This window comes from Clytia hemisphaerica, unplaced genomic scaffold (assembly GCF_902728285.1).
Source record: "Clytia hemisphaerica strain Z4C2 unplaced genomic scaffold, Clytia hemisphaerica genome assembly, whole genome shotgun sequence".
Taxonomy (NCBI): domain Eukaryota; kingdom Metazoa; phylum Cnidaria; class Hydrozoa; order Leptothecata; family Clytiidae; genus Clytia; species Clytia hemisphaerica.
Window position 1 is genome coordinate 1,421,857 of NW_027103512.1, and position 27,813 is coordinate 1,449,669.

Genomic DNA, 27,813 nt, shown 5'->3' on the forward strand with positions numbered 1-27,813 from the left:
AAATTGTAGTTTCTTGTCATTTTTTTCCAAACTGAGGCTGGGCATGTTCTTACGATGTTCTTAATTTTTCGACGAATTTCAACCTCAATGTTCTTATAAACTGGGTTCTAATAAAAGAAAAAACGTGTATTTCTTAAAAATGGCTCATTATTTTAGGTTAATTTTATTTTGAAATGTCTTCTTTGCTTTGTATACACAAGTTGTATACTTTTTGAATTTTTCTACTTTATTTGGAGAGTCGAACTCTTTTCTTTTTTTTTACAAAGTTCCAACTTCTGAGGTCTGATAAGGTTCTTAGAAGAACTTTGAAACTTAAAAACTATCAAGTTTCGATACATTATTATGAAGCTTACATTATGTACAACACAAGAGTCCTAGATCGTCACCCTCTAAACACAGGAGACCACTTACCTGTTGCTACAACAATAGTTACTAGACAAACACAAAACACTCCCATTATTTATTCTTCTACCGACCATCAATTTAACCAAATACCAAACTACATGTGGAATAATGAAAAGTTTACACAAAGATATAATGAACTTACAGAACAGGCATTCACCGATACAAGTTACAAATATTTACCTTTGGAAGTCGAACTAGAACTAATGAATAAAACCTTGAAGGAATGTGCTTCAAAAAGTTATGCTGAGATAAACACTTCAACACGCAAAGTTTCCGAGTTTCCCCTAAAGCTTGGTGGAAAGTGATCTTTCTAAGGCAAGGGAAAAGCTGTAACAAATGTTCAATCTTTGGAAGGCAGAAGGTTTCCCCAAGTCTGAGTCAAACATATCGTATGGTAGATATAAATTTGCAAGAAAAGTATTTCGATACTTAATACGCCAGTCAAAAAAAAAAAACAAGTATCGGTCAATCATTATATTGGAGTTGATAAACTAAAAAACATAAAACCCAGATCCTACTGGCAACAAGTTAAACTGAACAAATCATCGAGACAAAAACTTTTTACAATAAACAATAAATCAACAACAGAAAGTATTACACACGAATTTGCTAATCATTTTGATCAGGTTCTCAGGGGGGGTTTCAGGGGGTACCCGATTCGGCAATTCCGCCAAATTTTTCTCCAATTTCCGTCAAACCGTCTTAAATTAAACCAAAATTCCGTCACCGAAAATTCCTTTGAAATTCAATATTTTTGTCGAAAATTCCGCAAATTTTGAATATATTTTACTAATTCCGAAATTCTGCAAATCTTTTTGCTAAATTCCGTTTTTCCGCACTAAAATTGTCTAATTTTCCGTCTCCGTCAGAGAACCCAATTTCCGTAATTCCGTCTAAATTTTCGCCAAATTCCGCCACTCCGTCCGGAAAAAGGGCCTTCCGCTCCTCCGCCAACCATGAACCCCCCCCCTTCTCAATCAACCGAAGGTGGCATCAACAGATAACAACGAGACAAACAAAGAATTGGAAAAATTACTTCACGGTATTGGACCGAATAGAGAATGCTTTTTTGTAACAGAGTCAGAACAAAAACAAAGCAATGGATCCGTTTCAATTACTTGCAGAACACTTTCAATTTGCGGAAAATAACAAAGTTAGAACTTATATTGCACATATTGTCAACAGGATCTTCACCGAAAACCAAACTCCGAAATCCCTGAGTATCTCGTTGTTACTTCCACTTGTTACAAATCTTACAAAAAATCGATGAAAGACCCAAATAACTATAGAGGTATCAGCTTGATCCTATCCTCTCAAAGATTATCGAAGCCGTCCGTCATCCTCGACAAATGTCCAATGCTGTCAGCCCCCAAACTATCTCAATATGGGTTTACCAACCAAACATCTATAGTCCATACTGAAGCCATTAACTATTATAACACTAATGGTTCACCTGTGTAGGGCCTGTGTACATGTGCAGCTTAGACGCTTCGAAAGCTTTGATAGCTGCACTGAATTGGCATGTAATGTTTAAGAAACTTCTTGACAAAGGTATCTCAAAATCAGTGTTGCATTTCTTAATATCGTCGTACCTCCAGAGTGAATCTGCCGTTAAGTATAATGGATGTAAATCCGAATCATTTCGTTTGTCACAAGGTATGAAGCAAGGATCCATGCTTTCTTCTTACCTGTATAACATTTACACCGAATATCTACAGTAATCAGTATATAACATAATATAACTTTGATAACTGGAGCTAGTCGTTCTCCATAGGTACAATTCCCTCAAACACATTTGCAATTTTCCACTAGTGATACATATTGCTTTCATTTTGCTTTCATTCCAATTTTCAATCCTTAGACTTTCCTAATTTGTGGGCAGCCAAATTTCCCTAGGTTGTGTATAACCCAAAGGTGATTCCCCACCCACAGATAGTCTGAGTCGAGTTTTTCGAAAGGAATCACCTTTTCGTATTTTTAGACTTATATTATTTTTTAGCCAAAGTAAATATTCAATATATTTTATTTATGTGAAACGTAGACAAAAAGTTTTCCCCTACTCCACTTCAAAGTTTGCCCTAGGTCTTAGTTCTAAATTCAATTTTTGTCTTTTTTGTTTTTTCTCACTCTTGTCTACTTTAGGCGATTCCTTGTTGTTGTTTTTTTTGTTTTTTAGATGGCGGCTGTAGTCTCTCTGAGGAAAGGTCCTGCTACGGATAGGCCCCATATCAGAAAACTATCCTTTCCCCAGGGTGATTCGGCTAGGCCTCACCCCCGCCTCACCTTGGTGTGATTCTCAATATTATTGCCTTCTGTAGATCTTGATTTTCTCCCGGGGGGGGCCACTCGATTTCGAAACGACGGTATGTGCCGCGCAAAATCTGCTTTTCAAAATCGTACCCTTACAGTGCAGTTCAATATGCCTGAAAAGGTACCCTTTCAGTGCATTTTCTCTTGATTTACCCAACCCTTATAGTACACTATATTTCTCAGCTGTAAATCTGCGTGAAAGAAAAAGCTTGGGAAATTTTCTGTTTCAAAGAAAAACTGGGAAAATTATTCTTGTCAGCTGTAATTATCAGACAATAGAAACTTTTTCAAACAAACGAGAAGTATAAACCTTTCTTTTTAACAATTATTTTGAATTTGTTTTAAAATTCGACCCTTGCAGTGCAATCTCACAGAAACACACCCTTACAGTGCATTTTGGGATGCTGAAAAAACCCCACCCTTAAGCGCGGCACATGACGCAGGCCAGATCATATGAGTGCCCCCCCCGGGATTCTCTCTATTACATTTGATAGTGTGTCCTAGGCCTTAGATTGGGGATTCCTTTTTATATATTATAAAAGATAGTATATAATTAAAAAACGAAATCTTTAAACTGTACATTTTTATAAGTTAATACCATAAATTGGTGATAAAAGAGATGATAAAAAAAAATGCATTCTATCTTTACTCATAGAGATTTTGTGTGTGTGTGTGTGTGTGATGTTGGAGTGTGTTGTTCAAAGAGTTCGAATGTTTTAAATATAAAGAAAGAATGGTTTATATTTTTTTTCGGGAACTTTGTTTTCGCGATATCACGATATCGCTTTCTTAAAAAAAAAAAACGGGCATCGCGTTTATTCAATTTCACGATTATCATTTATTGAATATTCTTTCTAAATATCGTGATTTTCTAAATTAGTCTACTAAGGGGGGGGGTGCATTTTGTAAAATCGATCGATTTCTGGAAAGTTTTTATTTTAATTTGGAAAATGACATACTACGCTTTATTTCCTGGTCTAAACCAGACAAGAGTAGACGGGTAGGGGGGGTTGGTCCTTCGAAAAGTATACCAAAGTGTCCTTGGATTTTTTTCAGCCAGCAGGGGTAAAAATAACGGACCAAAACTTGATGGAGTTTGATATTCCCATATTTCATGTTTCTAATGGCTGGGGATTTAAATTCCATTGTTTTCAAGTCAAAAAAATGAGTATAGGGATGAAAAAAATAGCACAATATTTTGCAGAAAGGATTTGCTTATCTGATTCTTTTTAGCGGGGACAAAAATTAGAATTTTTCCAGTTGGAAGGGCTTCCCACCCAGTGTGACTGTAAGAAGGGGGTGTACTGTATCAAGAAATGTTCGTGCGCTTTACAAATCTTTTGAAACTGGTTTTCCAGCCTTTTTCTAGCTTCCAATTAACAATAAATACTGTCTGTTGTTTCCTTTTCCATTTAACACCTATAAGAAGTACATTTTTTCTACAGAGAACATTTTTCTGAAGCCTTTGTTTGTATAAAATAGCTCTTGGAAAAACATTGGGAAATTTTCAAAACTGCTCTCACTTTAGTTTAGGCATGATGAGATACATCCGGGGGTGCACTCGACTTCTAAACGACGACATGTGCTGCAAAAAAAGGGAGGTTTCAGGAGGTCCCCGATTCCGCAATTTGGTCAATTTTTTCTCAAATTTCCGTCAAACCGTCTAAAAATGAATTGAAATTCAGCGACTGAGAATTCAAGATTTTTGTCGAAAATTCCGTGAATTTTGAATATTTTCCATTTCCGTCGGAGAACCCAATTTTCATGATGCCGTCTAAATTTTCGCCAAAGTCCGCCACTCCGTCCGAATAAAGGGTTAATTCAGCTCCTCTGACAACCACGAGTACCCCCCCCCAAAAATGGCTTTCAAAATCGGACCTTTACAGTGAAGCCCCCCTTGAGCAGTGTAATAGGAACCCTAGTGGTGACCTTGGCGGTCAAATGATTGATGAGGAAAATTCCATCAGATAATGTTTTCCTTAACAAATCCTTACTAAGGGTAAAAAGTATCCCCTAAACTCGGGCCCGATACAAAAAAAAAGTATCCCCTAAACTCGGGCCCGATACAAAAAAAAAGTATCCCCTAAACTCGGGCCCGATACAAAAAAAAAGTATCCCCTAAACTCGGGCCCGATACAGAAAAGAAGTATCCTCTAAACTCGGGCTAGCGAGCACCTCACTAAAAACCGGGATTTTTCATCTCGTTTCTTAGTGAGTTCCACTTTGACGATTTTCGAAAAAAAGAAGCCTTTCAAGTGTTTTGACGCAAATTCGATTATTTTGCTACTGCAGGAGCTTCGAAAAATAAAAGTGACGTCAAAAAATCGAATGTTTAGAGCCCGAAAACCTGGGCTCAAAACATTCGAAAAAGTCGCAAAGTGGAATAGACGTTAATTGCGTAAAAAAACGCGGGTGACGTCTAGTATAGGCTAAACTCGGGCCCGATACAAAAATAAAAGTATCCCCTAAACTCGGGCCCGATACAAAAAATTGATCAGGACTCAATTTGGTGACCAACCATTCCTAAATATAAAAAAACTTAAGGATTCCCAAAATAGTTTATCCTTTATAATGAGAGAGAGTGACCGAGTGCTAGTACCATAGTTTTTTTTCGGAGCATTTTGATATAGAAAACGAGATGGGGTATGGTCAGATGGTCCCGCTTACTGAAAAATCGAAAAATGTCAAAAAACCCTATTTTTTTTTCCAATTTTCATGATTTTAATGACGTCACAGAAATAAGTATTTGAATAAGTTCCACTTGGAGAAAGCTTTTGACTTAAAATTTACACCAAAGGTGTAAATCTTAAAAAGGAAGCGATTTAGGAAAAAAAACTTTTTTTCGCTGACGCTAGCATACTTCAGGCAAAACAGCTTATTAGCAAATTTTGCTGACGTCAGCGAAGATTTTTATTTCTTTTTCCTGAATCGCGAAACCTCTTTCTCATTTGAAGTTATTCAAGATTTTATCTTTATGACGTCATCGAAATTGGGCAAAAATTTTTGGAATAGACGGTTCAAGATTGGTTCAATTTTTCAGCAAATGGGACCATCTAACCATGTCCATCATCTTAAATCTTATATGGAAATGCTTCAAAAAACCTAAAAAACTTTTACATTAAGGGAGGGAACCTCGTGTGACCATTGGGGAGTGCCTTAGGTACCCCGAGATGTCAGACTTCTAAACACGAGATACCACCTTTCGAAATAACCGCTAGATATATAAAACACTTTTTTATAAAATACCTCAAAATCTATCGTTTTTTTTTTTAAACACCTGCGCAGTAGGTTTGTTCTTCCTTGAATTTCGAGGTACATACGAATAATTTCTGACAAAAAAATAAAACCCATTTCCTTCTACTTTAGGCTTAACATATTATACTATGTTATAAAATTATGAAATAAAAACGGGATGTCATCCAACATCCATCAACGGTTACAAAACCTTACACCATGGAACATTGACCCAAATCAATGCACCAATGCTAGTTCCTTTTATCAAAAACTCTTGGAACCATCTGAAGAAAAAAAACGTTTAGACCACCAAGTTAAACAATTCAATCTTGGAAATGGCCAGACATTTAATGATCCGATCGCTGCAGCTGAATACCTTCTTAAGAGAGAATATGGTGATACTTTTTTGTTCCATCAAAATCAACATGATCCCGTCTTGATACCAGCTGAGTTCATATCGAACCAATACTGCAAGAAAGATGCTTTGACTACCCTACTTGATTTCGACATTGAAAAGCAAATCAAAAGGTCACTTGATAATCTTAAGAATAAGTCACCTTACTTCTGGTTTACCACGGCGCTGGAAAGATTTATTCAAACTCAAAATAACGGTGAAATCAATCAAAAACAGTTTGATCATTGGATTCTGAATGTTAAAGTGTTATACCTGGTAAACGAGAATGTGCTACAACCTGAGGATCTAAACCTGCCATCAACAACATCATCAAACTTCATACCAGATTGTATCAATGAGTTGAACAAATATGCACCCACTTCCAACCTTATCGGTATCCTCAGTCCGGTAAAAATGAAGACAGTGAAAAAGAACATTCTTAAAGAGATAGAAAATTCGCCTCCAAATCACTCGACGCTACTTTGGTTCTTTAACTTACAAATATCAGAGTGTGGAGAAAAAACTGAGCGCTCCTTTTTTAATAAACTATATTCCCTACAGGAAAGTGGCTTCCTTAAAGACACCATTATTTTGTCGGCAGTTAACTTTTTGATTGATTTTGAGAACAAAAAACATCAGGAATTTGATTTTCTTATTTTCTCATGGACACATAAATTGATCATTGGTATTGAAGTAAAACGTCAGCTCACTGACGAAAAGGCTTTCGACCAACTACAAAAATATCATTCTATTTTTCAAAATAAACTCGCTGATCAACTTGGACTCGGATGGAATTTCTTTCCAGTTATATACGTTGAAAAAGAGCTTAGCACTATACCGGTCACTAATCATTACATTGATTCAAACACAGATATCGAAATGTGGTTATCCACCATCACAAATTTATTCCCTGAGAACCAGAATCGTCAGTCTATTGAGGATCTGAAGAAAGTGCTGCAGTTGATTGTGTTCACTATTCATCTCTCAAAAAAGGATTATCCAAGACCAATAACTTCCTCGTATTGGGTTGACTATATTTCTGATGTGATTAACTCACTATCGAATGCTCATAACATAGTCTTCTATTCGCAAAAACAGCTTCCTGTGATGAGTACAAACGATCCAAGTTGTAGCAAACTATTTTTTATGGCTGGTTTTGGAACAGGAAAGACATTCCTTTTACAGGAAAAAGCTATTTTATTGAGCATGATAAATGAGTTTAAAGGTGGAATTTACTACATTGTATGCAATAGTAAAGGATTGCTCTTCTATGAAAGGAAACTTCATTTGGAAAAGCATGGAATACACGTCATTTCCCGAACGGTATATATAAATATTTTGGGAGTTTCTAAACATCGACCAGAAATGGCGACCACGACCGGCGACCAGATAAATTTGGGTTATCGAGTTTTTTCTCTCTCTCCAATATAAGGTGTCTCTCCTTATCATTTGAATATATATCATATTGAAGAGTAAGCTCACCCCTGTCTCATTTATTTTGAGCCACGTGCCCAATGCGAAAAACAACCATTTCGACGTTCAAAAATATTGACAGGGTCATTAAAGTATGATGTCTGTAAGCTTTGTTACACCAAATATTTTAATTATGCTGAATGAGCATCTCATTCTTTGGTATGAATAGATGGAACTTGTCAGTAGGAAAAAATTAGGAAGGCCAGTTTTAGAGATATGATTCTAAGCAATTATTCTATTGTCTTTATGCTGACAAAATGACTAATTTCGACAGAAATAACAATTCAATGATGAAATACAAAGCTTCTCAAACCAAAACAAAAAATTTTGTGCCGCTAACTATTTTAATGCTTATAATACAAAAGGATAGAAATTGATTCCCTAGGCAAGCTCCAAGAGCGTCAAAATGGTTGTTTTACGCATTGGGCATGTGGCTCTAAATAGATGAGACAGGGGTGAGCTTATTCTTCATAGTGAGGTCTGTTAGCACAAAAATACTTCAGATGGTGATTAAAGCATGAAATTTGGCACAGATGATCCTTAGAGGGTCTAAAACTTAATTTTAAACAGTAACACCAAATTTTGCCACCTGGCCACCTGCCAGATGACGTCATCAGGTGGCTTAGCAAAAATTTATTTTTTTGAAAATATTTATAATCTGATGGTATTAGCGGAAAGAGCATGAAATGCTGATGAAAATCGAGGTATAAAACATGCCTTCAAAATCTTCCTATCAAAAGTTATGAAGGTTTAAAGTTTTGTGATGACGTCATCATAAGCCTTTCCAGGCAAAACCTAAAATCCCGTAATAACGGAAATAGTTGACCAAATTTAGTGTTTTATACATGAATCCATGTCAAAATTTGAAGTTCCATCTGTTGCTTGGGTCTAAACAACATAGAAAGGCTCAAAACATCCAAAAAAATTAGTTGGTTGTACACTGTGCTCCTGAAGGGAGAACACTGCGTTGATTTGCCTTGTAAAGCTCAAAATCTAAGTTTTAGTATTCTGTAGGATTTAAAGCTTTTAATTCAATTTGAACATCAGAATCGGAAAAAGCAATGAATTTTGATATGAATTCATGTATAAAACATGAAATTTGATCAATTTGTACCAAAATTACGAGGTTTTTAAGTTTTGCCTGGAAAGGCTTATGATGACGTCATCAAAAAACTTTCAACCTCCATAACTTTTGATAGGAAGATTTTCAAGGCATGTTTTATACCTCAATTTTTATCAGCATTTCATGCTCTTTCCGCTGGAACCATCAGATTTTGAACATTTTCAAAAAAATAATTTTTTGCCCAGCCACCTGATGACGTCATCTGGCAGGTGGCCAGGTGGCAAAATTTGATGTTACTGTTTAAAATTAAGTTTTAGACCCTCTAAGGATCATCTGTGCCAAATTTCATGCTTTAATCACCATCTGAAGTATTCTTACGTTTTTATGTGCTACCTGACCTCACTATCAACACTATTTTCAAATAACAAACTACAGAAGCTCTACTGTACGTTGGAGAAAGGCAAAAAACTCGATAACCAAAATTTGTCTGGTCGCTGGTTGTGGTCGCCGGTCGCCGTGGTCGCCGGTCGTGGTCGCCATTTCTGGTCGATGTTTAGAAACTCCCATATATTTTATCTATTCTTTTTAATTTTTTCAAGATTTTTTTTCATGTTCTAGTCATTTGCATTTCGTAGTACAAGTCTTGTTTATAAGAGCAATTTTATAAAAACACGAGGTATAATTTTTGCTTAAACCTACAAGAATAAAATTCAAAACAACCCCAGCTTCAGATTACCTGCCTGGCTAAAAAAATAGGTTTAAACCCATTTTTAAGTCAAAAAAGTTTTTTTCAAATAGGAACATTAAAAATTTTTGAAGCCTGCGGATCTTAATTCTTAAGCCTAAAAATGTTCTTACATGTTCTTATTTTTGCCATTTTCTGGGTACTTTTATGCGTTTTTCGGATGTTAAAAAATCGTTACTTGTTTTCATAGGAAAAGCATTTTATATATTCCTAGTTATATCTTACTTTAATTCTTCTACTTTATAGAAAGATGTCCTTGATCAGACAAATGCAGGGATATCACACGTGAAGGCTATTTTCTTTGATGAATGGAAGGACGAGCTTAATAATGAGGACAACGATTTAATGATAAGATTATTAGATGAGACACCTATTTGCTGGGTTGCTCCTAGCTGTTCATATCGAGCTGAAAACAATTTGAAATTTATCAGTGAAAATAAGCTTAAGGATTTTGAAATTATTAAATTGGACTTGAATCTTAGAAACACAAAAGAGATTTCAAAGAAAGCTATAAATATTGGTGAACAGAAGTTGTTCAAATATGCAAATGGGCTATCAGTGCCACCTCCAAATTTTCCAGAAGGTCCAAGACCATTCTATTCAAAATCGATCGATGATGCTTTATTTCAAGCTCGGATGATTTCTCCAACAAAAGGTATTCTTATAGTATCGGAAAGCAGCCAGTTCAAAACAAATACAAAGGAGAAAATAAAATTCTTTCATCGTTCAATAAAAGATTTCTCATCGAAAGAAAATCCGATTGATTTCTTGAACGAAGGGAATGTCATTATAACATCACGTTACCTTATATCTGGTTTTGAGTGGCCAGTTATTATCTATCTTGATGAATACAATGAAAGTGAGGATGTAGAGCACCACGAATGCAACATCATTTCCAGATGTACAAGCATGCTTTTCATTATTGGAGAAAACGATTCTTCAGATGTAAAAACGTATCCCTACACTGAGATCCTTAATCTAGTAGAATTTTCAGTAGATGATCATGTGAATGTCAGTAATCTCAAATCATTAACACGAAAATGTATTGCTGACTTTCTTAAATATTCTACCGAACGCCAATGGTTAGAAAACATTCTAATTATTTTAAAGAACAGATTTCAAGATATCTCTCAACTTGCAATACCAACATTCACAAAAGATCGTACTGTCTTATATCTCGCACAAATTATTGGTTTTCTTCTACGAGATCATTTAAAAGAATCTGAAAATGAATGGCTTTCCAACAATAATGTAGTTCGCTTAGTCCTATACTCACTTGAATCTTTGGATGGTTCATGCAACATATATGATGAGAGTCATAAATGGTTTAGTGCTTGTTTGAATGATAACTTTCTCAAAAATTATACAAATTTTGATTTTCTGAAGTCCATGATGAATATTAATCCAAATCGTGAAACAGAACTCTGGACCGATTTCCAACTGAAAAGAAGCCCGGAAATAAGATTTTCACTAGATCTCAGTGTTTTCAATATCTCAATTCAAGAGAGTTTCCATGTTAAAGTATTCAAAGTATTTATGATCAGCTACATCATCGATTACTTCCAACGTTTCCAGAATAATGGATTGTATGAATGGACTCAAGCTCTTTCACTTACATTGAATCACACCATACAGTCCATACAACAGATATCGCTAAGCAACACCGTGGAATTTTCGACATATAAAAATATTCTTCAGTTCTTATTGACAGACCTAATCACTAATAAAAGTGATGCCATGCTATACGTACCTGCTGCCATGAGCTCAATTCATTTGGAATTCAAATATCTAAGCCAAAATCCACGTGATGTATGTTTCGAATGGTTAAGGAAATGTCTGAATATTGACTATTTGCAAAATATTTTATGTCAATAATAGTGTTATAGTAGTTCTCATATTAATTTTTATTTTGAAAGTACGGGCCCAGCTGGTACACAACCTTGTTTCAACGTTTAATTAACGTTCACAACGTCGATATAATTTTAAATGAACGTTGAAACAACGTTGTGTGCCAACTGGGGGATGAATTCCTGGGGGTAGAATACTTAGGCAAAATGGGTGCCGGGTAAGTGCGAGCCATAAGAGTCCCTTTTTCACAACCTTTTCGCAGCGGTTCACTTGGCAAGTGAATGAACCTTCGCCCGGGTCAACCCATGCCATGTGAGGAGAATTGGGTAGTCAGTCCAAGGTGCTGACGGGGCGCTCATTGAAAGCGTCTATAGTTGCGAAAATAGACCTCAAAGCCTCCTGCAACTCAACCAAATAGAATGAAAGAGAAATTGAAATGTGCCTTTTCCCGCCCATGGAAGGGGGAGGGGGATTTTGCATTATGAACAATAGGAAGTAATAATGTTTTTTTGTTTTTTGTTGTTTTTTTTGTACATACTTCAAATATATATTGTCGCTCATACTTGCCAGCTGACACACGTTGTTTCAACGTTTATCTAACGTTCACAACGTCCATATGACGTTAGATGAACGTTAAAACAACGTTTTGTGCCAGCTGGGTTATATTGCCCAACGAAAAGGGGATTAGAAATCATATAATTGCATCCCACCCCCGATCCCTAATTTAGTAGAACATCTGGAAACGCTGGGAACATGAATGTCATGAATACTTTTCCGACTCAGGTGAAATTCCTGCACGTTCCAAGGTCTGAAATGCTCTTTCCCACCCGGGTGATCTCATTTTTTCCTGTATGGTATTTCTTTCTTGCATTTTTAGCATTTTTTAGTGCTTTTGTTTGGGGACATTTTATGTTAATTTATGCTAATTTATTCATTGAATTTGAAATAGTATGTCAACTTTGCTTTGTTTTGGATTTTCATTCATGAATTTTTGGTCTGTGTTTTATACACAAGTTGATAAATAGCACTGCAATTCATATTTTTGCTCTAAGAACGGAACATATGATTTTGTCAAATTTTTATTCACAGTTTTCATATTCAGGCTAACCTTATATTCCCGCGAAAATTAGTTCCAATAAGGTAGCTGGTAAGTTTTGCCTTCTCATTTCAGTGATTGCGTTTTCTTGTTTGTGATTTGCCTGGGTTGTGGCCTTCCTGCTCAATTTTGAATATAGATTTCTCTACATTTTATAACACTTTAAAAAATTTTACAAGAACACTCAAATTATGATTTTAATTTTTTATTACCAATCACCATATACAAATGGTTTATTTTCAATTGATATATGTTTTACGTAAGACTTTTTAGATGTTTTCAATTCACAGTTTGAATATACGTAAACCAAGTGTTACATGAACACGCCTTAATGCCTCAATATTCATTACCCCCTGACCCGAAAATACGTTCTACTCAAGCTAGCCTGTTTTTGAAATGTTGAGAGAAACAGCCATTTTGTTTGTTTAGTGAGAAATTGATGATTCTGCACAAAATTTATTTTAAGATGTTTCTGACCATATCGAGATTAAACGCTAATAATTGTTGGCTTTGTTCAGGCACATAATAGAAATTTACAGGAGTATCTCGAGCTATCTTATTATCCTTTAGAGTCAGAAAATTCGATCTATATGAATAACATCTTTAATTTATACCAACACAATAAACAGTAAAATAAACCAACAAATTAAGCTCGAAAGGAATCAAAAAACTTTAAAATTCCTGCAATATTTCAACACTTATCAAGTGTCTTCTTCGAAAAACATCATCTCTACAAATGTTATAAAAACAAATTTTAAACGTCTGAATAATATTTTAGATGTTTCTCTATTCATAGCTTTGTAGTAGAGGGTTTACCAAAGTGAAACAAAATGTTCCATCAAAACACCATCGCTGTCAAGCATGTCAATGTCATGCGCATGCGTCGAATTGTGATGGAGAAACCGGAAAATGCTCGGTATGTAATGTTCATTGTATTTTCCAGATATTTTTTATAACCCTGGGATGTCAAACAAATAAGAAAGTCTGCGATTGCAGTCGTATACGAAGTGAAGACTCCTTTTTCAATTGCTATCCACTCGAAGGTAGAAGAGCGTGCCACTCTTTTTCTTGTATTTCACTACTTCACTTTCGATCCTTCTCTTCTAGCCGAGAATTAAGCAGAGACGCATCAAGTACATTTTTGAAATACTTGGTATGACCGGGTCGGGGTTTGAGCCTACGACCTTGTGTACATTGAGTTTAAAGCCCGAATAGGCTTTCATAGGCAAGAAAAAATGAAGCCATCCAAAACGCGCCTAGAACGCGCCGTAATCATGACGACGGGTTGTATCTATAGCGGTTGCTTTGTTTTTTAGGACTGCATCTTTTGAAATCTAGCGATAGATTTCAGTTTCAATTCAGCGTTTGTGTGAAAACAACGCGCGGGCGTTCTGAATGGGAAAAAAGTGGTTTCATTTCCCATCCAGGAGTCTCGAGTCTAGCCCTTCGGTTTTGGAAGTCAATGCTGTCTACAGTGCTCTAAATGCTCTGGCTTTACACTAACGGCAATAGACTCTATGTGATTACACTTAAACTTCAATTATTAGGGGTATTACCGGGTATTATTTTTCTCTTCCTTCCTTTTGATGATCCTGTAACCGAGATACCAAGTGGACACAATATTCACACATTGACGCATATTTTTTATATCGGTTTGAACACTGGCGCTTTCACCTATATCACACATATCTTGCAACACGTTTTTTTCCGCTGATCCTCTCTCCGTCCTTATGAACCCCCGGATATATTCGGTAATATCTTATTTTGTCTCCTGGACTACTACAGTTTGTGATTGTCCTTGAGAATCTCAATAAATGTTTCCTCTTATACCGGACTACCTAAAATATTTAGTACTCTCACCAGCCTAACGCGGTAGAAGTGGCTCTGAGTACATAGAGTCTCCGTAACGCGAACTTTTATAAAGTCTATATTCAGACGTTATGGTTCGAAACGAAACGGTTTATAAACAAAAAAGCAAAGCAGATCAAAACAATTATGATCCTTTATTTCAATAGGAACGGAACTGCTCCGTTTTCTTTTCTTTCTATCCGTAACGATAATCATACTGGAGGGATACGGAACCTTAACGTTTTGAGCATGGTCTAACTCAGATTTTCCTTTGACTTAAACATGTTTTCACATTTACATTTTTGTTTTAGGATTGTAAACATTATACGACCGGTGATCATTGTGAAAAATGTTTGCCTGGTTACTATGGTGATCCAAGATCGGGCCGTTCCGATGCGTGCCGGCCGTGTCCTTGTCCACTGACCATATCAACAAACCAGTGAGTAATCAGTGGCTTATCCAGGAGTTTATAAGAGTGCTCTGCAAAGAAGATTGATAACGAAATCAATGGGCTATTCCAGAAATAGTCTCTGCCCCCTTGTTGACCAGGTGTGACGTCCAGGGTGGTCTGAAAAATGAAAAATCCATGGGGTCTGGTTTTTCGAGTGTAAAAATCCAGAGTGGTCAGTAAAATGAGTTGGAAAATCTAGGTTGGTTCAAAAAATGAGAAAAAACCCAGGGGGTGACCCCCAAAAAAAGGCCTCGAAAATTCTTTTATGGAATAGTCTAATTTTTACCAAAGCCTAATACTAGCCTAATGTGTGGCGTTTCCTGTTTTTATTATTTTCATAAAAAAAGATCTAAAGACATTACTGCACCCTCTGGTTATGGCAAGTTTAATTCATCATCCATAGTAAAAATAGGTTTTGGATTTGTTTGCTAGCATAATTTCTAGACTACTTCCTACAAAATTCCCCCTTTTCATCAATCAGTGAAGTAATAACTAGAGGATGCATAGTCCACTGGCTACACCAATCCCTGCTATTAAATATAATTTGAATCGGTTTTAGTCCCTTTTTTGATTCAATTCAGGTTCAGTTCCACGTGTCACCTTGGTGACGATGGACAGCCAATTTGTGATGCTTGTCGGCAAGGACATACTGGTCGATATTGCCAGAGGTAGGTGGATCTATAGTTACCCAGCCGGTACACAACGTCGTTTTAACGTTCAAATAACGTTATTTGGACTTATGAATGTCACATGGATGTTGTTTTGACGTTGTGTGCAGTCTGGGTAAGTCTGGGTGAGTAAGGTATACAAACTGAAATTACTTTTGAAAGTTACCTGTTGGTGCTTTTTACCAATGTTCAAATATCACTACGTAGAGAGCACGCAACGTCCAAAAAAACGTCTTTTTAACGTTCGTATCAATGTCCAAACAACGTCTTCATGAGACCAAGTTTTATTCGAATTAGAGAAAGATTTCAATCGCAGTGAGTAACATCAACCATTTTCCAGCCAATTCGAATTACAGAAAGATTCGAATAATAGAGGTTAACTGTATACTGTAAAATTCATTTTCATCTTAGATGCGTTGCACCATATGTTGGCAATCCAAACAAACCTGGTGGTTACTGCAAAATATCTCAAGGTAGGCCAAACGAAAATCAACATTAAAAATATATTTTTGGACCTAGGTATGCATGGGTTTTGCTTTGTTTTTGCTAGGTCAACCTAAAGACAAGCTAACACACCAGCATAAATTTTCGATAAAAGGCTGGCGAGGTATCATTGTATTCTTAGAATAGTATATGGAATTTTTAGATCGGTGATTTATTGTAATTTCTTTTGGTAGTGGGTAGACAAATTTTTGTTCGCCTGAAACCCTGGGCAAAAGAACCAAGGTAAAATAAGCCTCGTGGATATATTTTGATTTGAAAGTTTGGATGAAATTTGTTCAAATTTTTTTTTTTTACCAATTTCTACTATTGTTTTTGATAGGTGTGAAATGTTCGGATTGTGACAAGAAAGGAAGCATCAACTCCATTTGTGATAAAACCACTGGTCAATGTGTTTGCAAGGTACGGGAAATCAATGACGATCCTTACAGCTCGACTTATTATTATCATGTTTATCACTTAAGTTTGTTGCGACATTCTTCAGACTCTAGCTTCTTCTTCGAGACTTGGAACTTGGAAATTTTACTTAAACTTTGGCTATTATTATATTGGCACTTTCAGCCTCGAGTTTTTTTATCCTGCTCTTAATTTAGGATCAGAGGTTATTTTGGCTGTGAGCCCAATTTTTGCTCCTTCTTTTACTCTTAATTCGCTAGAAACTCGATTATTCCAGATTTAGAGTTGTTCTTAAATTCTGCTTATTTTTTTGGCATTTTGGAGCAAAACTTTCTCGTTATTCTCATAGAAAAATGTTGAAGGAATGAAATGTAAAAAGTGTAAGAAAGGAACATATTACTTACACAAGAAGAATAAAGATGGCTGTTTAACATGTTGGTGTTCTGGTGTTTCAGATGTCTGCACGTCATCAAGATATTACCGGAATTCAGTAAGTTATCTGGTGACCTACGGAAACTGGACAGAAAGTACTGGATAGTTCCCGGTCGCAAAACCTTTCAAAACCTGGAAAGACTTAACACCCCGGGGGGGGGTACTAGTGTTACGAGCTGACGGGGGGGTGCCGCCCGACTTTCAAACTTTGGACCCTTACCGGGACTAAAAAGGAGAAAACTTTGGGAATTTTACGACCCTTAGCGGGACAAATTTGACCAATCTTTACCAAATTTGGATCCTTCAGGGGGTAAAAAGTTGAAATTTTCCTATTTTTCCAACCCTTAGTGGGACTGAAATTTGATTTTCTGATTTTTTCGACCCTTAGCGGGACTTTGAAAGTCCCCCCCCCCTCCCGGGCTTAACACCCCTAGTTTTTTCAAAAGAGATAACCAAACCTTTGTAAAGCACAACTTACATTTATGGATTCTATTAAAATTACTTAATTAAAATACTATGTGCCATTTTCGAGAGCCTCAAATTCAAACAAGTTGAATTATAACTCATTCAGGCTCATTTAACTCATCCACCTTAAGTTAATTGCCACCACAGGGAGCCTAAAGCTCCCGAGGATGGCATTCATAGCTTCGCGCATAAGGAAGTTAGGCAAACATCTCATAATTTTGCGTTTGTTTTTGCGCGCGTTTTTCAGTATTTTAGTTCCGCTTAACGGTAGCATCTTTATCTTACGGTCTCTCTATTGTTTTATCATCATCAAAATGACTTCTCCGGACATCAAAATGACTTCTCCGGAGTTATTTTGATCTGATTACTCATTTTGAAATCTCATTTTGTCTTTTTCTTATCCCTGGAGAGTTAATGAATCTAAGGAAATGCCCTTTTCTGGGAAATTCCCTTTTTATATCACAAGTAGTTTTTAAATGCTCTTGATAGGTTAAAAATATTACTCTACTCAAAGTGTTCGAACAGTTATGTTGCTAAACGTGTACATTAGTAAAATAACATATGAAGAGCAGTATCTTCAGATATACGCTTTTTATAGATCACTCCCTTGACACATTTGGTAGCATTTGAAAGAATTTTGTCTCGGATGAGAGGTCACTCTTAACAAAAATTACTGTAGGGCTAAGATCATTCCTTTTGAACGCAAATTCAACTCTATGTGTTCGTTTTGCTGCGGTGGCGCCTTAATGAAAGTTATGGCTAGTATTATTCATAGTCTTTGTATTTGACAAAAATGTTAACAATAGTGTTTATTACTTGCTTGTCCCAAATCTTATCGCTGCATATATCTATCAACGTTTATCTAATACAGTAGACTCCCGGTTATTCGAAGCTCCAAGGAAGATAAGAGTTTAATTCGAATAACCGGGAGTTCGAACAACTGAAAAATTCGCTTTACAACCAGATTTTAAATTTAACCTTAATGGGATGGACTTTTTTGAAGGAATTGAGGCATTGTGGTTGAGCGTAATAAACACAAAGAACAACTTTTGAAGGAATTGCTTGATGAGTATAAATAGCCATGAATATTGAAACCTGATTTTTTAAGAACAAAGATGTTTTAATCGCAGAAAATGTTCTCACTCGACGATCTTCCAATAAGAAAAATTCGAATAACTGAGGGTGATTTAGCCTATAATTGGCCCCAAAGGAGAATAGAAATCTCTTCGAATAACTGAAGTTCGAATAACCGAGAGTGTTTTTGCCTAAGTTGGCTAAGCAGATCCAAGGGAAACGCCATCTCATTTCGAATAACCGAATTATTCGAATAAGTGCAGGTTCACATAACGCTAGATGAACGTTGAAACAACGTTGTATGTCAGCTGGGTAGCATTTTCAGCTCATCTTCATTTTCCAAAACATTCTATTTTTTAGATTCCCTTAGACAATGTTAAAGGCATCCGAGTGACAGACTTCCAAGAGTTTTTGAACATCCGTGAAGGGTTTTATTACAATGCCATGAAGGAACTGGTCTTGACAAAGATTCAGAAACTTTCAGACATTGTCTTGTATTGGGATTTGCCAGACAAGTTCACTGGTAATCAGGTAAATGAGATTCTATTAATGGACTTTCTGAAATAAGAAGGGAAATGGGGAAATGTATACTTCAATCAGATATTCAGTCTACGGATACCTTAGTATTGCCTCCAATTCTGTCTTCTCATGAAATATATAAACTTTCTATTTTGAACAACATCAAATCCATAATTCCAAATCGTTATATCTTATAACATTCATGGTTTTTCTCAGCACCATAAATTACAAAGGGGAGTGTTACAATAATGATGAAATGACAGTAAACAGAAACGAATACTCTTTTAGGTTAGGAAACTTTTTTGCGTTACATTTTGACTTTTAATTACCGGTAAATATGTTATATTTCTTTGCAATTACAATTGTAGACCTAAAGCACCAGATCGTTTTCTTCTTTACATTCAACTTTTTTTCCATCAGCTTTCAACATACGGAGGTGCCATCAAATACACCATTTCTTATGATGCTGATGAATCTGGCAAACCTTATTCCAATATTGATATCAAAATGGTGGTAAGTTGAATTATATTATATCGTACTTAATTGTTGCCCGTCTTATTTCGTTTAGATAAACGTTTTTTATAAGAACATTATTCGTATGTTCTTAACTTTTTGAGTTTTAAGACTAAAAATCTTCTTAAGATGTTCTTATTTTCACCATTTTCTAAAGACGGAGTCTCGGCCGCCCGCGCTAAATTTCTAGAAGGTCGGGACAACACTCCAAATTGGGTTCAACTACCTTTGTCTGTAAGTTGTGGTTAAACCTGATAGTCTACCAAAACTAGGGTTTGGGTCCAGACCTTCCGCTGTAGAGGAAATTCTAGAAGGGTGATTGGAAATTCTACAGTTAAAGCAATTTCGAAGTTATGAAAAATAGTTGAAAATTATTTCACAACACAGAACAACTTTATTCGCGGTAATCGTTTCATTCTCCAAAAACGCTGAAACAAAATGTACAAACTGATGTTGATCCGAATTTTAATATTTCTCATAGGGAAAAAATATGATTTTACTTTACTCCAATGGTGAAAAGATTAACAATCGCCAGGTCAAGAAAATCAAAGCTGTCTTAAGAGAGGTAACTTATTCGTTGAAGCTTTTTGATTTATTCAAACAACTTTAAACTACGTATTCAACGATATCATTATCAAGAACTTACCATTAAGTACCAACAAGTATGGACTGAATAGCTCAGTCGGTAAAGCAGTTGGACTAGTAAATGTGAAAGTCATGAGTTCGGATCTAACTTATGTCCTCAGTTTATAGTCAGGTAGAATCAGGTCATAAACCGCCAAAACCGGGACAAAGATAGGGGTGGGGCTTCTTTTTTTTTTGGTGATTCCTGACATGTTCCTGGACTTTTGCAATTCTACATGACTATTAGGAGTTCGCTATTAAACTTCGTATGTTTTGTGAAACTTGTGAAGGAAATACAGTATCCTCTGGTAAATCGAACATCCACTTGCTGCAAAGATTTGCTCAAATTGACTAGTTCGAGAAGTTCATAATGATTACCGTCGTTTTGTATAAGATTCCTATTTCTGCACTAACATTCTTGTCACTTTTCCGGAATCTTTCCGCTAATTTTCCCGGGATAACCGGCATGAGATTGGAAAGGGTTTGTTTCTGAAGGTACGAAAAATCTCGTGTTTACTCAAGAAACCGCCTATAACTTTCTGAAGCTTATTTTTCAACTACCCGAAGTCGCTAGAAAAGTAGCAAAGGAATCTTAGTGCGGAAATGGGAATCTTATGCAAAACGACGTTATAGTTGAATGTGACACTGCGCTGTACCTTAATGTAATAACAAGATAAATAATGAAATTTAACCCAAAATTCCCTTCCATTCACATACATGATACTGAATTGTTTTGAGAGCTGAATGAGATGTATGTAGATACTCGTACAGTCAGCTCTATTCTTGGTGATTTTAATAGCGCTCACGAAAGTCCATTGGTACGAGATTGTCAAAATTAACTTTTCAACTTTAAGGATCGTTGGACGCATCTAGGAGGAGGTCATGTGACACGTGAAGAATTTTTGAATTGCTTATCTGATGTCTGGAATATTCTTATCCGAGCAACCTATAGTACTAAAACTAAAATCTCATCGTAAGTAAAATAGAGTACCCAGCTGGCACACAACGTTGTTTCAACGTTTTTCTATTATTCACAACGTCCATATAATGTTAGATAAACGTTGAAACAACGTTGTGTACAAGCTGGGTATGAAAAAAAAACGGTAATCTTTTACCTTTTTCCATCTACTTCAATACGTAACCTTTTTCCGTTTATTATCAGAGTTTTTTTATCCTTCGAGGAATTCCTAAAGAGATTTCTATTGTAATACACTCGAAACAATCCCACAATGCATTGCTTTTTTAGAAAAATCAAAAAGTCTTATAAGTTCTATATGAATAACTTTTAGAGTAAAAAGTTCACAGCTTACGGTGTGTACGTTACAAGAATACACCTTTTCGATCGTAGTCGCGCGTATTTAATTATCCCCCTAAACTCGATCCAATCCTTTTTTGATACATTTTTCTATTGTCTATAGGTGCGAAAAAAAGGACTGGGACGGTTTTAGTGGAATAAAATAGACAAAAAAATTCCTGCGCGGGAATTGTCGGCTACGGTCGAAAAGGTGTATAGAATATAAATTTTCTGAAAATTAATGGCGATGTTTCGTACACAGAGAGCTGAAGACGTATGGACTGTACTGGATAATTCAACATTAAATTTTTTAACCATTTTAGCTTAAGTAATTTCGAGATGACAGGAGCAGTGCCGTTCAACATGAGGAAAGGGAAAGCTTTTGATGTGGAGAGATGTCAATGTCCTACTGGATACACTGGATTATCTTGTGAAGTTAGTTAATTTTCTTTTTCGTTTCTTACGTACAAATATTAAGGGATCATTCTTTAGGACCCTAGGATAATAATTTACGTTGATAGTTAGTTTGACACATTCAATATCATAACAGATTGTCTGATTATCCATTCTGCGAATACCTAGTCTAGCAAGCTAGACGACTAATTCAGACATAGTAGAAATAAAGCAAAAAGTAATGGAGGGAACAAATCTTTTTTTATACAAACTAAATCCCGTATTATCATATAACGCCTATACTACTGTATTACACACATTATAAACGACTCCAGTCTAGCGAATAATCTGACATGGTTGTTCAGCTAAAACAACCAGAAAACCGCGTTACTTGAAAACGAAAGCGACTGGGTACTAATGCGTGTGTTTATGATTGACGTTTGATGTTTTGGTTCGATTGTTTCGCTCAAAACATCATTTAATTTTCTTTCTTAATCTTGATGAAAAAGAATGATGAAAGAATGTGCTCAAAGGTAAAAATAATCTAGACTACCCAGACGTCTAAGAACGTTTCTATCTGGCAAGTGAATCTCTTTTTCTTCTAGAAATGTAGTCGAGGCTTTACAAAGATAATCAACGATTTGGGACAAAGCAAATGTGAAAAATGTCTTTGTAATGGCCACGCTACTGATTGTGATGGGAAGACAGGTAAAGAAATGTCCTAGGGAAGAAGGGGTACTTTCTGGGCTGTTGGGTATGTGCAAAAGCTGAGCGTGCAATTTTCACACTTCATATAAAAAGTGAATCCCCTCTTTAAAAAGATTGCAGAAATTACGAACTCCTCAAATTTCGAGTTACCAATTGTCACGATTTAAAAAAGATCTGTAAGGATAAAAAAAACGTCAAAAACGAATGTCTTTTCTTAAGAATCGATCTTTAATATTTGGCTCAGGCATCGCCTTACAAACCTATCGACCCTCCACCACCCCTAGCACCAAATCATTGTCTATCGGGGGGGGGGGGTTTATAGTAGTGTAGCTGTTCAGTTGGAGTTCAGATTTGATTCTCGCATTTGGGGTTTACAATTTACTTGGCAAGTATATGTGCCATGTAAGGGTATTTGGGTACCATAGGCCATTCCAAGACTGATTGCGCCTCCATTATGGCTTTCTGTTGGAAATAATCTTCAAAATTTTCAAAACTTTGGACCAATAGTAAGTCGTCATTAGCCCACAGTGGTCCTGATCACCCATTACGCTTTGTGACTGTGAAATGGTCTATTACTCTGATAGAAGAGTATGATGAATAAGTATACCATACATGTATCTGGCGTGGTGACATTGCTCAAATGTCCATTTAATCGAGTAACTTCACCCAAAACGTTCTAAAGCAAATGGTTACAATGCTTGGTGAGCGCTATGGGTTCTATTCAAGGAAAGGACTTTCTATTCTCATGATTAAGAAATTTTTTTCTCCAGGAAAATGCATCAAATGCAAGCACCATACAACTGGCGATCGCTGTGACAAATGCGTTGACGGTTACTATGGTAACCCAGTAAAAGGACAATGTAAGAAGTGCGCATGCCCGTTACCTATTCAAACAAATCAGTAAGTTTGATTATTACTTACTATTCAACCTGAGTCTCACGGTATTCATGACGTAGACCCGTAGGAAGCATTTTCATTTCGAGGGGGCAAAGTGAGAAATATAAACCGAGGGCCAGCCATGGTTTGGCCTGGGGGGGAAATTCGCAACTTAAGGTGTCTAGATTGCTGGAAAACGCATCTAATTAAATGATTATGTTCAAAATGAAGTCAGTAATACAAGATTTTTCAAAGCTACCAACTTTTTGAGAAAATTTTTATTAGGGGGGGTGCCCCCGTGGGCATGGGCCTGTTTTATACGGAAGTACCTAAAATAACCTGGCCTTTTACCATTAGTTTTATTGTTTAAATTCAAAATTAGTGGCAAACACCTGCTCTTTTTGTGTGCTTTTGTATAAAACATTACGTCACGATTATCACGCATCACACTGTGAAAACAAATCCAGTTAAAATCCACGAAGAGAACCGAATTATTCATGGGTACTTGAAAAACATGTCGGGGAAAATCAAAATATAATAGCCACATTTTTTTCACCATTCAACACATTCATGGGTATTTGTGAAAACAAAAATTTAGCCCAAAAGTTGCGATTGCTTCAGCACCACATTATCAGTGAAAGAGTTTTTGCTGGACATGGTATGAACACCTTTTTTGTTCATTTACGTCTACGGAGTAATGACCGAGCTGTCTCAGGTGCCAATACTACATCCAGGAGTTCCCGGGAAGAATGTAATATTCTATTAAGCTTTGGGCCGGCGTAAAAAGGGCTTTTTTTCTTCAATTTTCAGGTTCAGTAGCAGTTGCATATTGAATGACGATGGAGATTTTACGTGTTCTTCTTGTGAGCCTGGATATACTGGAAGAAAATGTGGCAAGTATGTATTGAGTACTTTTTTATATATATTTAAAACCTTTTGATAAGCCCGGCTGTAAGTTTTGATCACAGTAATAAATCTACCTTCGAGTCGCACAGGAAAGTCAAAACGTCGCCCATTCTGATTATTTAGACATACCTGTAAACCTCAAAATAAATACCTATATTATTACACGAATATTACTAGGCAAGTATTGAACGACCTTGAAACTAACACGCAAAAAATTAACACGAATTTTATTGCTTTTTCAAGAACACCACGGCTGGTTTTAATAAAATGATAATTCGTGTTAATAAGATGAGTAGCAGTAATATTCGTGTATAAGGTACTGTTTTTGTTCCCCCACCTCCTGTATATGTAATGTTTTATCATTACAGTGTTAACGTCTAGGCAAAAAAGCTCAATTGATAGCTGTAAATCAGTCTATTTTTCAATTGTTTTAAGCTTTTTTCAAACTTTGGTAGCCTGAAACAAGACAAGGCTCTTGCATTATGAATAAACGTCTCAAAATGATCGAATAGTCTTTTTTAATATTTTGAAATAAGCATGTCCAATATGAAAATTTATTATCGCCAAATTGAATCTATTGTTTTAATCTATTGTTTTTTTTAAACGAGACAGCCTGTAAATTTAAGCTTTATCTTTTTGTAGATGCGCTAAAGGTTATACAGGGAACCCACTTACCCCCGGTGGAACTTGTAAGAAGTTCTCACAGCGATGTAAGTTATGCCTCTTTTATTTTCAATTTCATAGCCAGGAAAGGAACTCTTGATCTGTTAATCGGGATAAGTTCCCCTTCTTTATCCAGTGTGGCTACAATACACCCACAAATACAGTCCTATATAGTGGCATTCGACCCTGGTTAAGTCAAAGCGAGTTCACAGTATTATAAATCTTTCATATTTCTAAATGACTTGAAAAATAGTATGATAAGATGTCATTCATATAGTAAGTACACATAAAGTATTTGACGTCATTGTACGTAGAGGACGATAGAAATGACGTCTTTCAAACAATAGACGTACGTTTTTTCTAACCCCCTCCAACCTTGCCACCGTGTATTTCAGGCTTTATTTACCTTACTAATGATGGACGCCAGAGATTTAAGATCATCTAGCACTATCACTAAGTACCAAATAACTTCACTGCGTACATGCTATATGGATAGACCCTACTACGTACGGAAGATTTTTTAATGAAAACTACATATTTAGATCATGACTCAAACCTTCATAATTTAGATACTGCCGCCCCTACAGTCGAAATCACACCACAGCGACGTCTAGATCGTATAATGACGTCAGCTACTTTCAAATGTACCGTCCACGGAAAAGATCCTCTTGAAATCCTTTGGTCGCGTATCGATGGGCGACCGCTTCCAAAACGCGCGCTCGTTACGCGGACAAGTAAGAACTCACGCACGTTGGTGATCAAAATGTTACGGTTGTCAGACCAGGAAACGTATATATGTTCGGGAAGAAATGATTATGGTTTAAATACGGCTAGAGCACCTTTAGTGGTTGTAGGTAGGTAATAAGATGGAATTTGTTCTTTTTCATATACAGAGGATTCCTATTCTTGATATGTGTAAGTCAAGATTACGTCATATTTTGCACTCGAAAAAAGCCGGATTTTGACCTCCGTGTTTCGATTTTTACAATGCTGGACAAAAGGTTTGTAGACTTCTGCAATATTTGCAAAATACTTCAATATCGATCAAAAACAAGTTCCCAAGAGGCTCTGGGTGCTTTCCAAACCTATCCAAAGCAAAAAATCAGCCATTTTCAGAAGTGTAGACACCCCCCCTCAAATAGACTCAAATGTGGAGCAATAGAAAATGCTGAATCAGCAAAAATAAATTTTGAGACTCAGGAATGATCCTCTACTACAATAGAGACAATTTCAATCTGAAACTGCCATTGATATTCCCAAAAATTTGAGCTGGAAAATACACTGAGTCTCAGAATTCTCAGACAATGCTGGACAAAAGGTTTGTAGACTTCTGCAATATTTGCAAAATACTTCAATATCGATCAAAAACAAGTTCCCAAGAGGCTCTGGGTGCTTTCCAAACCTATCCAAAGCTGTTCAAAGTCTCTCAAAGTCACCCACAGCAGTCTAACCGCAAGGGCAAACCACAAGGGCTTGATTAACTGGCTTACACCAGTATCAAAACGCTGATTTTTTGCTTGTGGTTCCCTCAAAAGCAATTCAAAAGCAATGCAACGACTTCAAAAGTGTTTTTCTTAACTTCCATCCCCTTGCAGACACATTGAAGAGTCATTTTGCTCTATTTCTCATCATTTTTTACTGAAATTCCATTTGTCTACAACCTTTTGTCCGGCATTGTAGTAACAGAGAGGGGTCAGATCCTGGATTTTAATTTGGGTGTTTCCGCTAGAAAAATGACTTACGCATATCAAAAATAGACAACATATTTTATTTAAAGCATTATTTTTACCCATCTGCTATTGATTTATGTGGTGATTAAAATACGGGGTGTCATCTGTAATCATGCTCGTAACACTCCATGATTCCAAATAAGCTATCCCATCTAGATGTTTTTTTTCTCTATTCCAGGATCGTATTATGCTTAGCATTCTATTGTTCTCAAACAATAGAGCCATTGTTTAGGTACCAAAAACCTGTAGCCAGAGACACGTACACCACTTTTTGAGTTTACTGATGGACGTGATACAAACCTTTAGTGAGTGCTCCCAGAATCATAACTAAGCAAACAAAGGGACTGGTTTTGAGTTTAGCTTAATTTATACTTTCCTTGAATTCATAAGAACCGACGAATCACAAAATAAGAAAAAAAAAATATTTCTAGGATATCAAGTCGATCCGATCCACTTAAAGATCACGCCAAAATCCATGAGAATTGATCAAGGAGGTATCGCTCGCTTCTATTGCAAAGATAATAGTGAAACGACTTCAACTATTGATTGGGTTAGCGAGACAGGTGATTTACCAAAAGAGGCAACTACTAATCGAGGCGTGTTAACTATTGTCAATGTTCAACGCAAACATTCTGGCTTGTACACCTGCATTGGGTCTAATCAACATAGTACAGACCGAGTGACGGTGCAACTGAAAGTAGGAGGTAAGTTTAAGGGCGCTTTGTTATAAAGACCATTTTTGCCCAATAAATATAAGGCAAAAATGACGAAAGTATTTAACAGTTAGAAAGATCTGAATCTATTTTAATTATTTTGCCTGAGTGCTTAGCTAGAAATTTGAGAAATCGGCCGATTACTATATTAGAGTGTACAGCGCACTATTTAGGAAAGTCAATGTGTAACAGTAGAAGTTCAGAGAACACTTTTCATATCGAGATCATTCCCAGTTAGTTTGACTCTCCAAAAAAATTAAGAGAGAAAGAATTTGCTTGTGAAAGGTTGAAAATTTGCCTGTAGACTCAATCTTGACCTTAATTGTGACCGGGTAGCTCAGTCGGTAGAGCATTCGCCTTACAATCTAAAGGTTGTGGGTTCGATCCCCGGTCACCGCCAACTCAGTAGGATGAGTAGCTTAGATTGGGTAATCTGATCTAGGCGGTAAGTTGCTGGGAGCTGAGAGTAGG

At 36.3% G+C, this 27,813-nt stretch overlaps 2 protein-coding genes across 2 annotated transcripts in view; both read left to right on the forward strand.

Moving 5' to 3' along the window:
* Positions 1–27,813, forward strand: part of LOC136799197 (basement membrane-specific heparan sulfate proteoglycan core protein-like) — a 50,303-nt gene that overhangs the window by 21,511 nt on the left and 979 nt on the right. The window contains exons 20-36 of the mRNA XM_067055883.1: positions 13,365–13,484; positions 14,728–14,855; positions 15,449–15,535; positions 15,947–16,008; positions 16,359–16,438; positions 16,782–16,922; positions 18,764–18,934; positions 19,343–19,435; positions 19,917–20,000; positions 20,914–21,032; positions 21,677–21,788; positions 22,352–22,454; positions 23,225–23,354; positions 24,141–24,227; positions 24,879–24,946; positions 25,469–25,753; positions 27,061–27,333. Coding sequence (XP_066911984.1) covers positions 13,365–13,484; positions 14,728–14,855; positions 15,449–15,535; positions 15,947–16,008; positions 16,359–16,438; positions 16,782–16,922; positions 18,764–18,934; positions 19,343–19,435; positions 19,917–20,000; positions 20,914–21,032; positions 21,677–21,788; positions 22,352–22,454; positions 23,225–23,354; positions 24,141–24,227; positions 24,879–24,946; positions 25,469–25,753; positions 27,061–27,333 — 2,143 coding nt within the window. The remainder of the gene's footprint in view (positions 1–13,364; positions 13,485–14,727; positions 14,856–15,448; positions 15,536–15,946; positions 16,009–16,358; positions 16,439–16,781; positions 16,923–18,763; positions 18,935–19,342; positions 19,436–19,916; positions 20,001–20,913; positions 21,033–21,676; positions 21,789–22,351; positions 22,455–23,224; positions 23,355–24,140; positions 24,228–24,878; positions 24,947–25,468; positions 25,754–27,060; positions 27,334–27,813) is intronic.
* LOC136799182 (uncharacterized) lies at positions 6,105–11,499 on the forward strand. Its single transcript, XM_067055868.1, has 2 exons — positions 6,105–7,666; positions 9,871–11,499. The coding sequence occupies exons 1-2, from the start codon at positions 6,128–6,130 to the stop codon at positions 11,497–11,499; spliced, it is 3,168 nt and encodes a 1,055-aa protein (XP_066911969.1). The 5' UTR covers positions 6,105–6,127.